At 37.4% G+C, this 16,215-nt stretch overlaps 1 protein-coding gene across 2 annotated transcripts in view; it reads right to left on the bottom strand.

Moving 5' to 3' along the window:
* LOC134674069 (inactive dipeptidyl peptidase 10) overlaps positions 1–16,215 on the bottom strand; it is a 214,150-nt gene that overhangs the window by 18,453 nt on the left and 179,482 nt on the right. For both annotated transcript variants that reach the window (XM_063532121.1, XM_063532122.1), the window contains exons 7-10: positions 7,169–7,311; positions 6,721–6,863; positions 4,645–4,768; positions 3,709–3,944 (exon numbers count right to left, since the gene is read on the bottom strand). In XM_063532121.1, coding sequence (XP_063388191.1) covers positions 3,709–3,944; positions 4,645–4,768; positions 6,721–6,863; positions 7,169–7,311 — 646 coding nt within the window. The remainder of the gene's footprint in view (positions 1–3,708; positions 3,945–4,644; positions 4,769–6,720; positions 6,864–7,168; positions 7,312–16,215) is intronic.

Below are 16,215 nucleotides of genomic sequence, written 5' to 3'. Positions count from 1 at the left end.
GATGTATTTCTGTTGCCGCTATAACAACAAATACTAAAAACAGAATAAAATAAAGATTTAAATGGGGCTCCCATAGAACAAACGTGATTTTTGACCAAAGTTAAGCAACGTCGGGCGGGGTCAGTACTTGGATGGGTGACCGTTTTTTTTGCTTTTTTTTTGTTTTTGTTTTTTTTTTGCATTGTGGTACGGAACCCTTCGTGCGCGAGTCCGGTTTTTTGTTTTCATATCACTATAACTTTTTAATCGCAATTTTTTTAGATCTGTAATTGTATATAGTTTTTATTTATTTAAATATTGATTTGATTTACTTTGTAAGGTTTGTTGTTATTATTTTTTTTTATTTTTTTAGTACAATGACGACCCTTTCGTGGACTTAATTTCTATGACATAAGTGCTCTATTTCGTTTACATATTTTACTTATAGCTTAATGACGACCCATTCCTGGCGAATAATTGTATTTAATTTATTATTAACAGCAGACATACGATTGGGTCGTTCTACCGTTTCGTGCCGATTTGCCACTTTTTTGGAGATTTTATTTATTTTGAAGTTACAGTGTAGATTTTGATATTGTGGATGTGTATACGTATTGTGTATATTATTTTAAGAAAGGCACCTATATACTAGTTATACTTTTGGAAAACAAATAAGGAAAGCAATGAAGGCACAGATGGAAATGAAAAACTAAGGGAAGGTAATGAAACACGAATAGAAGTAAATGAAATTATATTAAATATAAATTAACTTTATTAGTCAAAATCAAAGTGATAATATTTTAAACGATGGAACCATAAATAGCTTCGCTTTTAAAAAGTATATCTACCCTGTTGACCTGTTTCATATAATAACCTACTTTTTAACAATACTTTTTACGATGTTTCAGTATTTCTTTTCGGTCTCATTATTTGTCAGAACTAGAAACATATAATAATGAGATTCGTAATGTAAAAAACTGCTTACATAAATTAAATTAAAAAAGCTTAAATTATCTAGAAATTGCTATAAAAAACAATCGTTAGTTTTGATATTATTCGGGAGAGAACTGCGGCATAATTTTAAACTTTCTAGTAGGTAAAGTGACTTAGCCGTCTTTGTAAAGAGCAGATGTTGTTTTTTTAAATAATGAAGTGGCCAGATATTAGATTTAGGACACTACCATGATAAGTCGTTTCAAAGGGAACGGCGGGCCAAAGTAAGGCTGCAGGACAGCAGAGCTTGGAGACGAACAAATGTGTATTAAAAAGCAAACTAGCGGACCGCAAACACGATGTTGAGCTCTAAAGCCGTTAGATGTCGAAGAGCGTACTCTACGAAACATGAAAACCCTGTGTGGATAGAGGCCAAGGGCCGAGTACGCCCGAATAATCAAAATACTTATTATAAATAACAAACTCCATAGGGTTGTAGACTCAACAAGTCGCACTTTCGAGGAAAAATGCAAAGGTCAAGCCGCAGGAGGGTCCGAGATCACATTGGTTAAATTTCAAGCTCTCTTAGTTCTCAAGTTAGGTCTTCTATGGAAGCGCAACGTTATCAGACGGACTGGGCTTTCAGCGTTTATGCGGATCTCGGCCTTTGGCCTCACTTAGCAAAGTTCTGCACTCTTACAGATTGATGTTTGGCCTTGTACGGAAATGTGCCCCTATCTGAAGCTCCCCCGGGCCGTCGGCCTTGCTTTTTAATACATTCGGCTATTGGTTCTTGTTTGAGGTCAGCTCCACTGAAGCTCAGTCTTTGACCTCGCACGATTGTGCCCGCTGCCAATAGTTAAAAGAAATTTTGAACACCTCATGCGGAGCTCGCCTTTCGGCATCGCTTGCATTTCGGCATTGAAACAATTTAAGGTCTACTCTCCTGCGAAAGCTCGGCTTTCAGCCTTGCAGGAAGGCGCGCCACAATCGGACGCTCCGAGCTGCCTGCTCTTTCTTTGTGGAACTCGCAGAAAGGGGTGGGAATGGGACGCTCCTCTCCAGTTCTAGATGGTGTTGAACCATTGTTTCATGAACTTTCTGGATTTTTGTAAAGCTTGGCCTTTAAACGGTTACAAAGTTACAAGAAATTTCCCTGATACGGCCAACCCGTATTTTTAACTTAGCACAAGAAGAGGCTCCCGGGAGCAGATCTTTGTGAGACCCTCCTCATAAATATCTGCCCTCGGAGGGCTCGCTCTTGAGCTTTATTCCAGGACTATAAAAAGTTTTCAGTATGTTAATTAGCAGATAAGTTAGGCATTAGATAAGTTCCAATAGGTTCACCTGTCCAAAATGTTCCGCATTTATAAAATGTTGGAAATATGATGTATCTATTCGATATATTTACAATATTTGCCATGAAAAAAGAGACTAATTACGCTTGCGCGCCTATCTGCTTATTTATATGCAATATCCACAACCAACAGGATTCCCATGACATAGTGTCGGGTATAGGTAAGAAAGAACCTATACCCTGAAACTCTGTCAAACGGTCTAACGAAGTCGAAAGAATGCGACATACATACGTTTCAAAACATGAGAGTTATGATTTGAGAGCCTATGTGTGCATATAACTCTTGGGCTGTGGGCTAAAAACATAAAAAGGTATCACATCTGTCATACAAAATTATTGTTCATTTCCTTCCAAACTGGTTCATTTCCTTCACCCGAAAATATTGGGAGAAATGGAGAGGAATGAATTGGAGTGGAATGAACTTTCAACGGTTTTTTTAAATTTCTTTATCGTCTTTAAGGCTAGAATGTCATCAAGTAAAAGTAATGAAGATATGCCAAAATGCTAACCGATTATTAACAAGGTGATTTTTTTTTACAATATATAGCACCAAATTACTTAATGGATGGAAATGACTAGTAACCGTGACAAAGTGCCTTTCCGGTGAGGAGAACCAAAATTACTCGTAAATCAAGAGCGCGAAACCTCCTTCGTTGACGTATTGCGGTAGACTAAGGTAGTAGAAACACGTAGCAATCACAGGTATTCGTGAATAAAGGCGCGTTTAGATTTGGCATGAGTGGCAATTTTTTAGAGCGAAAATGAAGTCTTTCGCGTGACAAAATTAAAAAGTGCGTTCTCTCTATGATAATTTAACTTTAAAAATACGTACCATGTACCATTATAATACTGATTATTTGCCTATTTATAAACAATAATGGAAAGTAGGGATTATCTGCAAATAATAGTGTTTTTAAATTTTTGAACCCAATGGTACGCCATTTTATGTCGAGGGAAATGAATTTTTCGCATGTTTTTAATTTTTATTTAATAGATCATTAGGTTTAGCTAAATTCCAAAACTGGCGCATTTTCCGTACCACATAAACATACCTTTTAAAAATAACCACATGTAAAAAATTATAATTTTAAGGCTTGATGTGGGCTCGGACACCAAATCGGCACGAAACGGTAGAACGACCCGATTGTAATTTAATAATTTTGAATGAAATTTTGATTGTCAGTGTTATTTTTCGTAATTATTCATAATGTAAAAAACCTGACAATCACAATATAAATTCCTAAAAATATACCATGTGTCATTTTAAGTGACATTGTATATTGTGAGATAAATAAATCGTATCATATCATATCATATTAAATAATTATAAATTTTGCATAAAAACTTATAAACTAAAATTATACTAAATTAATAAAAATAAAACCTAGCCTACAATAAAAAATCGCCCCTCGGCACGGTAGGTATATACTATAACTTACATGTGTTGATTAGCATGATCCCACGCCAACAGGTTGACAACATCGAAGCTGCCGTGCGTGAGCGGCAACGCCCTCGGGCCGTGCGCGTTGTGCTCGGCCCGGACGATGTGGCGAAACAGGCCGGCGGGGCCGTCCCGGATGGGGGCCAGCGTCACGAGCGCCCCGCCGCCGGCCGACCAGAGCGGCGCCGGGGCCGACTCCACCCAGCTGTCCAATCCTGACGTTATCCTGTATAGCTGTCAGACAAATAAATCGGTCTAACACTACTGCCATCATGTAGTTTACCTCGTGAATTTTGAGGCCTGCTCTTTCTGCGATAACTGACGTGATATAGGTACTTACTTAACTTACTTAGGCCCACTTGCACCATTCCACTAACCCGGGGTTAACCGGTTAAACCTGGAGTTACCATGGTTACCAGTACAATTTGACACTAGATTAAAGGTTTAACCGCTTAACCTCGGGTTAGTAGAATGGGCCTTAACTGATATAGGTTTTATTTAAAACCCTTTCTGCAATTTGAATTTATCAAACTAAATATTGAAAGATTCAAATATTCATTTATTTCGTCATCATGGGTTTACATGAGTAAGTTATGGTAATAGGTCCATGGTCCATGACGTGCCTTTCGGCGTACCCTACGTACATAAAGTATCTCGATAACAATCAGATACATACAGTGGCGTAGCTAGCATGGGTGGCACCCGGTGCGGAGTGGGTGTCACCCCAAGATTCAATCAAAATTGTTAATTTATGTGAAATAGCTCAGGATTTACTCCATCGCTTTCATTTTACATGATTTTACGAATTTTTATAGGTGGCACTACTGATGTTCACGGTCGGGTGTCACCCCTAATTGGGTGACACCCGGGGCGGACCGCCCCCGCCGCCCCCCCCCCCTAGCTACGCCACTGGATACATAAAAAGAGAACATACCTCTTGGCAGTACCACATGGGGCTCTTGCAGACGGACACGACGGAGAGGTTCTGCGTTCGCGTGAGCCACACCACGCACACTTCTGTCAGGGAGACCCATTGCGCGCTTGTGAAGTAATAGTCGCTACAAAAATAACACAAAAATTAGAAACTTACTTTTCATCACACTCGCTAGAAAAAGATCTTATTTCATGGAGGTGTACTGAAGGGTAAAGACCGATATTCTTCTCACGGGAGTTATGGATTGTGAAACAAAAGCTATAACTTCCTAGGACTTTTCAATGTAAATTCAAAAGTAGCTAAGCTATCAAGATAGTATTTAAATTAAATGATTGAATTATTGACACCAAAAATTATCGATTTTGATCACACGTAACTAGGTTTTGTGTTTTTACAAGATTTTATCAACGGATATTGTAGGCGGGCTAAATATGCAAAGCAAGCGGAAGTAAATCTGTTCGTGGTATAAACCGGCGGGACACCGCATTTATCTTTGGTTACCTAAGCCCGGGGCCTCCGCCCGGCTCTATTTGTCAGGCTTACACTGGATTTGAGAATCTATTCTTATTATATTACTATCTTTACTATACGGGATTCAGCTTTCTATCCGCACATCTTCTTTAATAGAAAGGTAAACAGAACCCGATGGAAAAAGATGCCTATGCATTACAAATGTATAAAATCGGGATTTCGAAAATAATGCTATTATACGGTTGATATTTTTGCGGCCTTCGTTGTGTAACATATTATTGTAGGTAAATGTACATAATTATAGCACTTTGTGCGTGGCGATATTTAATACCCTGACGGTTCAAACGGCGGATTCATGCATCATAATTATGCTTTTTGTGCTTAGGTACTACATATGTATAACTGAGGTCCAGCTAGATAATCATCCAAATTGGTATACAACCCACCCACTTTTATTTGTATTGAACCGGCTGAAATTCAGACCTTTCGACATTTTGCGACGTAATCATAAAGTAAGACTATACACTGTATAGATCTATCTCGACTTCGTTGAGTAGAGTATGGTTCTATCTTTTTTTTTTTTGAAAAATTTTACAGAAAGTAAACAATATTTAGTACCTTAATCTAATGTTTCGCCAAACTGTGAGACAGTTTGTTGGCGGTGCGCTCTAAACTAAACTTAAGCTAAATAGGTACACTAATTATTAAGTTAAGTTGTCATCAAGAACATATAAATTTACCTATATGTATGTATCCTAAATCTATCTTTCGAGACAGTATCACACTATACTGACTAGGCGTGGATCTTCTCTAAGTTCGATGTGTTAATTATAACGTTAAGTACCTGTGTATTGAGTAAGTTGCTTATTTTATCAGAATTTAAAAAAAATCATGTCATCCATATATCCAACACGTGTGCTTTACCGCTTTTAGGCACTCGCTTCTTGTTTCCATACACCTGATATTTCAATCTCAGAAGTAAAAAGCAAAGCAATAAATATAAAGGACGCAGAACACATCCTTTTATTTTGATTGCACACGGCAGTAAAGCCGCGGAGCCATAAAGGCCGCTGCCAACGGAATATTCCACGAATGTTCCATGCCAAGTTAATAACAGATTGGAAAATATGCGACGAATTTTATGGTTATGAAACAGGTTTTTATTTAAGCGGAAAATTTTATAAAATTTACATTTAACTTAATTGAAAATCAATTTACATAAATCACTGTGTATTACCATATTTTCTCGTGTTTATAATATAAACAGAATATGCTGGGCTTAACTACGAGTTAATAAACAAACTGCAAGAGGGAAGACATCTCTATCGACATGGTAATAGAACGAGAACAACAAATATTTAACCCTTTATAGGGAATAAGGCTGTTAGAAATTATGCAAAATTGAACCCTATCAGTATAAAATAAAGTTCCAAACCAGGTGGGAAATATATTCAATCTGCCACATAAAGCCTTAACAGAACTTCAATTGCGATGTTGTAAGTATTTTGACGAAAATATTTATTATTTTATAAATATTTGAAAAATAGACATGCACAAAAACTAAATAGCAATGAAAATATGTCTTGTTGTGTATGAAATGCTCACCCCTCTTCAAGTATACTCTTCGGCGGTGTTAAGTGCCTGGTACGTATGTGTTTCGGGTCCGCTATGTCGGCAACCGTGAGCCGCACCGTGGGGTTAATCGTGCCAGGCTTCGGGTACCTTACGCTTCTGATCTCCGGGTATGTCTGTAATAAAAGTGATTAGTTAGGTATCGGTTTATGCCCAGGAAAAAAAAAACAATTAGATAGAATCAATGTGAGTAAAAGAAGTAGAATTGATTAGTTATCGACAATGTGGCGTAATGAGGAACCTCTCGATATGCCGCCGCAGCTTAACCAAGGCTATATATTTGCTGGATGCGCTCGCGGCTAAGTAAAATTTGCTGTCCATTATGTCCGTCAATCTTAGATAATATTCTGATACTTTTGTGGCTCACAACTTGTGATCTTGGCACGTTCAACTGTGGCTTATAAGAGTAAGGAGAACGTACCTTCGCCGGGTCATCAGTGTCCAGCGAGGGCCCGTACCACGGGAACTTCTGTTCGAGCACGAGCGTGTCGTTGAAGGTGGCGTACAGCACCATGTGCCCGTCGGCGGACATCCACAGCGCTGACCGCGTTTTTAGGATCTCCTCTGTAACAAATGGGAATGTTTATAGTCTGTATCTTTAGGTATTTAAATAAAAGTAAACAAAATCTACCCTCAAATGGCTCTTTAAGCCAGTTTCATGTGAACCCTACCTACCCTCAAAAGTCAAGTAGTTCAGTGACTGATCCAGGCGGTTTTGTATTTGGTTGGTTAGCCAATAAAGGCCAAGCCACACCGGCTTGCGTGTGCGTGACGTGCGCGTGTGCGTGCGCTAAAATGTTGGAGCCGCACAGCACGCACACGTCACGCAAGCGGTGTGCCATCTCTCATAAGGATCTGTATACTACAACGCCGCACGCGCACGTACACGTCACGCACACGCAGCCGGTGTGCACTGTCCACAGGCCATAAATGTTATTACTACACGAAAATTTACATATTGTTTGTTTACTTTTATTTAAATACCTAAAGATACAGACTATAGATACCAGCATGTATCAGAGCAGCAGAACGCGTAATGAAATTGCTTCCAATAATACTTGACTGGACCGAAAATGACCAAATAATACAATGAATAATAGCCATGACGGCTGTCTGATTGTACCATTTTCTCAAGAGGTGTGTCACCTCTGGAGTAGAAAGCGTTCATACGACTTGGTAACTGCTTGTCACTAACCCTTTGAATGCCAATTTTCAGTTCTGTGGTCCTTTTTCATAAAACCTGATTAAACATATTTTAACGGATAAACTTCTATATAATAACTTTACGATAAGGTCAAAAGAAAGTGGAATAAAAACACATCTGACACATAAAAATAGCTTCCATAAAATTAAAATAATATTAAACTATTAGACTGAACAATAAAATTAAATTATTCAATTAAGTCTACAAATAATACATAGGTAAATACAAATTAAAACTTAATATTAACTAGACGTAGGGTAATATACAGACGTATAATATATAAAGTCAAATAGCTTAATTGCAATAAGTATAACTTCTCAGTTGGCATTTCCATAAAGGCAGAAAATTATATCACGTAAACCAATTTTCAGTGAAGTCTGGACGCAATGCAATTCTGAGTAATAACAGCAGAAGTGCATCTGGGTAATACGAGTCATAACAATAACAATAACATAATAATTTATTACTGCACACATTTCAGAATTCTTGAACTCAAATAATACCACATACGAGAAACAGATGGCAATCTGCATTCACGTAATATATTTTTCTCAAACATGCAATGAAATATTGATGTTATGTTCCTTATAATAGGCTGCGAAGTATGACGTTTCAGGTGCGGCTAGGACAAAAGGTCGTTAATGGAATTTCATACACATCTTGCAGGCCTAGGCCGGCAAAGTCCTCTTTTTTAATTTTCATTTCACAGATATTTGTGACACAGCATCGTGGCATTCATCCATAAAAAAAACTAGAGGCAGTATTTGCTTTATGGTTCGTAATGACACTCTGCCACTACGCCTATAAAAAAAAACAAAAAACAATGTTTGCTATAATTTGCAGTTTTATTTGTATAAAATCAACATGAAATTAATAAATAATACATTCTATAAATTTAAAATTATACATTTAACTACTTACACAAATAAAAACATTCAAAATATTTCATCTAAACGTTAGCGGTAAAAAGGTCTACTCAAACACGCGACTTTGACTTTAATATGAGTTCCGACGAAATAATGAAATTAATATTAATTGTAATCGTAGGTGTTGGAATTGGCAGCGTAAGCAGAATTGATTTTAAATAACTTGCTGCATCTGCCGCCAAGTCAAAGACGAAGTATGTATATGGTTGCTTATGGCAATTTTATTATTTGAGAAACTAAGAAAAATGGCTTACAGTTTATTAGAAACAGTTTTGTGGCATATTTTAAATGAATGTAACTACAAATTCGTCAATACTGTGGAAATTATACTTATTTACTCCATGCATAAAGCAACGATGTATGTGAAACATGATATCAACATGAATGACTATATAAACTTATGTGACGAAAACGATAGTCAGACGGATACAAGGCGATAAAATCAAAGATACATGAAAATATACGGGTAGTAAAAATACAAGACTCGTGTAAAACATACGCGTGATAATGATATAGGTACGTGTTGGTTATATTTTGGGTGTAGTTTACTTTTAGTTTTTTCTATAAATAAAACTTGGGTTTCGTGGATTTTTTATTTTATTTATTTCGTTGCATGTTTGAGAAAAGCACTATACATACCTCGGCGGGAAATGGGGTTGCCCGCGCTCAGACCTATCCGGCCTCGCTTCGCTCGGCCGTCTATATGTCTTCGGCCGGCAACCCCTTTCGTCCCGGCCTCTGTAGTAATGTACTAATACAAATACAATATGTACATACTATGAGTAGGGACTAATACTCATGCAGTATGTTTATGAAGTGGCCAGGACAAATAATTTGATATGAATACAAAATCGTAAATAATAACGTAAATTTATTAAATAAAAAAATATTTAGTAGCTTTAATTTTACTTCAAATTGACCAAAGAAATTGAAGATTTTAAGTACAAAGTCGTTAATATTTGCTTACAAGGGAAGTATATAAAGGTTTCTGTAGTAAATAATGGCACTATATATGCTAATTTTGAAAATGATCATCGAAATCAAATACAGCCATCATGTAGCTATGCATGTGAGGTGATCAAAATGATCTGAAAACCAACTTTCTTATGGAGAAAATTAGATGTGTGCCCGAATAGATTTAACTTTTGTAATTTTGAACTGGTTTTGATATGACCTTGAAGATCGGGAACGCTAATGGGTGCATGCAGAATAAAGTGAAAGTCGTGCGTGAGATAAACGCCAATCACCAAGACGATCGTCGATGTATGTCATATCAAATCCATAACGAATTGTTAAATCGGGATTGGGCTCCAGTGCGTATGTAGGCGTATCGGAAAACTTGGCAGGGGTGCGAAACTCCTGACTTCGGGCAAACTCGGCTCTGTTCGGCCCAGCATTGCTCCGAGCAATTATTAGGGTTGAAACAACTTGACGTCCCTTTGTGTGCTCGACCACAGATAAGATAATGGCTTGAATTTTGACAAACCTAAATATTATCCGAAAGGGATAGTGCCATATATTAGAAAGGATAGCATGATTCGATCCAGAGCCGCTGGCAAACTGCGGTTTTGTAGGAAGTTTCCTTTCTTTTCTGTACGGTAGTACTATTACTTATTCTGTAATCTTGGCCACTTAGCCTTAAAAGAAAGTCGCACTAACGATATCAAATCGGCCAAGGCCATTCTCTCCAGGTCTGGCGAAGTGTAACAAGTGTGCATGTTCAATAATGTGCATGTGTTCTAATGTTAGCGCTGTGCGGCGTCAGCGTACGCTCGGCTGCATCTGCGTCAATTCACGCACTGCCAACCGTTTTCATTCACAGGATGATTAGTAATTACACTAATTAAGTTTCATAAACTAAAAGTTTCATTTTTTTAACATTTTTTTTACGCAAATGTACACGTAATAGATGTAATTACAATCTAATTTTTTTGCAAGATTTTTGTATAAAGTAACAAACAAAAAGAGAAATAGAACAAGTAGGTACTTGTTCTATTTCTCTTTTTGTTACTTCATAATTCGGTTCGTTTTCCCTCTCAGCTCATAATACTTACCTTGTTTTGACGAAAATTTTGCGTTCCTTTGCTTATTTTGTATCCCTCGTTAACGCAATTGAATCGAAGTAGGTACCTATCCTGTTTATTTGTTTAGGGAAATTACTTCTAAATGATTTTTTGTCAAGAAGACGGTTCAAACATTTGCCAAAATTATTAATTGTACCACAGCGAGTATTTTTGGTTTCATGAATTGTTTTTTCTTTAGTTTCTTTGAACAAGCATTGACTGACGACACTGACACGTCAATTATTTCAGTCTGCTTCGCTTTTACCCAAGTTTTATATAAAAAGGAACAAATATAATTTATTTAAGGGGGAATATATAATTTGTTCAGCAGTGGACGTCTTATGGCTGAGATGATGATGATGATGATAATTTATTTATAATTGGACAATTTTGAACAATGTACTCTTGCGCCCCTGGACCTGGATGTACCTACTTTAAAAACCGTACCAAATTGACGTTAGAAATTCACTTCTTTCGACCGATAAGAAATTCCTGTAATGATATTACTGTATCCGTAGTTGAAATATTCATGATCAAAATCGAATATTCTAATAACATCAACCTTTACCCACCCTGTGTCATCTGTCTCGTGAGATGATACTAATAATATTAGCAGCTGCTAACCTACATCTCTCGGTCATTCACCTAGAGTGCTGTAAATGTTATGTAATGGAGTGTATCATCTTGTTGCTTAGCTGCTGTCCCAGAGATCTATTCGGATATAAAAAATCTCAACTTAATTTGATTCGACACTACCCGCACATTCGCTTCTGCTCCTTGTTGCGCAAAAGAGGCACTGTGAGCCATGTACCTAATATTAAGTTAAGATTTTCCAAATTCGAATTGAGTAGTTTTGGTACGGTCACAGAAATTCAATTACAAGCCACTTCTGGCCACTCTGCGTTGATGTTACAAAATAGTGTCGTAGTGTCGTAGCATGGTCGTGTTTCTATCAACTGTCGTGACATACAGCACTTTCGCACTTAGGCACATACTTATTAGAAGTATAAGAACGTTAAAGACAGGACGATAAAGAGGCGACCATCTTACGGTGCGATTCGGGAAATGAATTAGAGATGCACTAGATATGAAATAGTAAAGATATGTGACGTTCCACGGCAAAAGGTACCATTGCCCCGGCTGAATATTGGAGCGGCGTCAATAATAGCGTAAGCTGCCATAAGGTATCTTTTGCCGTGGAACGTCACATATCTTTACTATTTCATATCTAGTGCATCTCTAATTCATTTCCCGAATCGCGCCGTTAGTCCTACTGGTGCGGTTTTATTATCAGATCTTTTGTCTGAAGAAGAGTAGAACAGGCTATATAATGAAATATAATAATATTTCACCTTGGTCTATACCACACAAGGAAAACAAACTAAACAAAAAACTTGTATTAGCTTGTTTTCCTTGCAGATTCTATAGGTATGTGGTTACGTCTATATCGACGGTTTTTACGCGGCACGGGCGACAACGCGACGGATAGTACGGATGTTATTGCAGAAGCCGGCAAAAAATAACTCGTGGATAAATATGGGATTGCTTAACAAATCGTAGATCCATAAGATTGAATTGTTATCCTAATGCTTTTCCTTATGACAAAACGACTACATTTGGTTCCCTGACAGCTTGTTATATGGAAAAACTTTGGGCCTGTCCAAATAATCAAGAATTTTCAATCGCTTCCAATTCCCTGTAGAGTGTAGGTATCCGTTACAAGCTCAGTTACTCAGCATCCACGTGTTTACATTCAGGGTACACGTAGTTCCACCACAAGATGGACGGACGACCTTGTTGACGCCGCCGGAAGACGCTGGATGCGGGTCGCTTCCAACCGGTACGAATGGAGGTCCAAGGGGGAGGCCTATGTTCAGCAGTGGACGTCTTATGGCTGAGATGATGATGATGATGATGATGATGGTGACACGTAGTTACCGTTTAGTTTTTCTAATTATTAATACAATTAATCGATTTCCAACGTTGTGAGCCTCATAAATCTCATCAGTAATGTCGAATGGTTCATGTAAAGAGGTAGACATCATCATCATTCTAGCCTTCAGTCGGCCACTGCTGAGCATAGGCCTCTCTTCGTGTACACCACTTATCCCGGTCCAGGGCTAGTCTCATCCAAAAGTGCCCCGCGATTTTCCGGATGTCATCCACCCAACCCACCCAGGTAGACAATCCAACGTAATCTATTTTATTTCTCTGCTTAATAACAGCTAGAGATGCCTAAAATAAGATTCGTCTCCTTTTCTACCTATCCACTGAACGGCGTTACGTTTCTACTTTAATATTGGGACATCATTAAGTAACGCCATACGAGTAATAACATTGCTGTCAGTATCTACACGGTTTGGTATGGAGATTAACGGTAACTATTATTGCTTGTCTCCGGTTCGGCTAATATATGTAACGCGAGAGACTCTTCATGCTGTGATTATCCCTAATGTGTTTACTTTCGGCTCGCGTTACCTCTCCGTTGGTTCTGCTCTCCGTATAGTGTAGTACGTAAGTTAATAGCTCTTTACTTTCCATATTCGAGGTTTGCACATAGATTTTAGGAAAATAAGGTCGCTTTATTGATGAAGCTCTTATGTTTTGTCTTCCTGAATGATCTAAATAATTAAGTAATCAACAGGAAGCATATATACATACAAGTACGGCATCACAGTGTTTAAGCGCTGATTACTTGCATACATATTGTTATCGATTTAATTATCAAAAAAGCAAATATATATTTCGTATTTAATCATTGCCTAAAATATAATTTCCATTTTATGTATTTTAAAGTAAATAAATACGTAATGATATTTTTAAGATGCCTCAAAGGCTTATAAGCCTACCTATTCGTAACTTTAAGCCTATTCTCAAGCTTATTGTCTACTATTATTTATTTGTCTAATAATTTACGACGTTATAATATCTTTACAGAAATACAATGAAAATACATCTGACCTGATCGAAATTCGCGCTTATTTGAAGTTTACTCATGACTAAGAACAATCCAGTGAAGACAATAACTTTTTATACAAAGCTCTACGGGAGAATTTTTTGGAATGGATATGAACTTCGAACAATGGATATTCTGAAAATTGAAGTGTAATATGAAATATCTTTCGGTTTAAAACCCAGCGTCTAGCAGATCGTGTCGGGACAATGGTTTATTAACTTCGCAAAAAGTCTAAGTGATGAAAAATTATCATTTAAATGGGCCTCCGTTATAAATGGCAGGCGGTGCGGGGCTGAGGTACCTATAGGTATCTTTTCGTTACACACGGGATTTTTCTCTTTAGGAGCTCGATGAAATGTTTATGTAGTCAACACTCGCCTTTAGTAAGAAATTACCTACTGCCGTATTCGAACTTCAAGATATTCACAAGAGACGACACGTACTAGATCCATTCTAGATACGTTATAGTTTAGATATCAACTAGTTCTCTTTTGCAGTGCAATTCGGGCAACCAATGTCACTTTTACGTTAGATAGAGTAAGATATCTATTAGATGCGAATTGGATCTCTAAGTCATATCCTGTGGAAATCGTTCAAGAGTATCTCCAGAATCGCGCAAATGTCAAATTTGACAGGTTAGATCTTAAACATATCGTTATCGTATCTTGGTGATGTCTAAAAGATATCTAATAGATATCTATTTCAAAATCCGAATCGGGGCCCTAAACGCACAGTTATATTATACACGTTTTTAGTGATACATTGTGATATTCAAAATCATAATATTTCGCAGAACTATTGAGGCTGACAACGGTTACGAGAGTTGCCTGAATTTGGTTCTTAAATAAACTACAGCCTGGCAAAAAAGAGTAGAAATTAAAAAGTGGCAACACTGTAGTGTCGTCCCTTTCAAATCAATATATATAAGAGAACGGGACGACACTACAGTGTTGCCACTTTTTAAATTCTACTCTTTTTTGCCAGGCTGTAGAATAATAATAGCACATTGTCTTAAATCTATTAATTACTACCAAATTCAATTTAAAATAACAACAGGGAATTTGAGAAAAGCGAAGCTACGTTTTCGAGATAAAGATGCAATTTTCTAGAGAAATCACCAAGATTACTGGGAGTGCAGTAGTGACAAAGAGCATTAGGCACCTAACTGGGCAGGCCGTGTGTCACGCGGGAAGCGACTCGACTCGCGACATCCGGCAGAGATTATCGAACGCGAGGAGTGATAAATAACCTCAGCTTATGGAATAGTTATTTTATCCTGTTTCCCGACGGACGACGCAGAAAGGGTTTTTAGAATGTATTCGTCAATGTTTTTATTTATTGTTTGGTTAAAGTTCCTTTGGTTAATGTTTGGTTAAATAGTTAATGTTTCCATCGAATTACATTAGGAAGACGAAGATAAAATAAACGTTGACTAATGGACACAGCAAAATAATCAATCAAGCTAAGTGTATTCGTAAATCTTTCCTTTTCTTCTGATTTATTTAACATTAAAAAAACTCTCATTCACGTTATATTGAGAGGTGCTCCGAAAGAACAAGAATGTTGCACATGCTACGTACGCCTTCATATGTTACAAGCTCCGCTGGCTCATTAGCTTCCATAGAAAAACTATAAAAGCTGGCGCACAAAAAGCTTTGCGTCCGAGTGAGTTTGCGCCGAGACTGCGGCGGTGGCAGGAAAGCCGTTAGATTTTATAAAGGCTTTGCTCCTATCGGTGCGCCGAGGTCATCCGGTACAAGTGCATCTGAGTGAAGAAAATGTGTTGGTGCCCGTACCTAATCTCATTTTCACTGAAGCGCATCTTCATATTTTCTTTGTTTGGCCATACTATTGCTAAAAGAACCTATATTTGAATTAAATAATTCGGTGATATAAATATGACGAAAGAGAACTTACTTCTTATGTTTACGTCGAAAGACAAGCATGAACCTATTATTTTAACCGATTTCATAAAAAGAGGGTTTTTACGAATTAAATTTACTTCTTTTTTTTTCAATAGGTATGTGTATGCACAGTAGAGCCAGCCAGAAGAGCCAGCCAGTTTAGAATGTATCAAAACCACCATAATATCAATTACTACTAATGGTAATTGAAGTGGCATTTATACCGGGTGTGGCTTATAATATGAGCAAAAAATTAAACTGTAGGCTGTACTCCTCATACTGACCAACATTTGTTCAGCGACTTTTAAAAATAACTTGCGGTTTGATTTTTGATACACTTTAAAGTTTATTCTAAGACGCAATGTATTGCGAATTTTGTTATGTTTAAGGCGTGACAAGCACCGTCAATCACAAT

This window comes from Cydia fagiglandana, chromosome 19 (genome assembly GCF_963556715.1).
Source record: "Cydia fagiglandana chromosome 19, ilCydFagi1.1, whole genome shotgun sequence".
Lineage (NCBI taxonomy): Eukaryota > Metazoa > Arthropoda > Insecta > Lepidoptera > Tortricidae > Cydia > Cydia fagiglandana.
The sequence above is the reverse complement of the archived record's forward strand: the minus strand, read 5'-3'. Positions and strand labels throughout refer to the sequence as shown.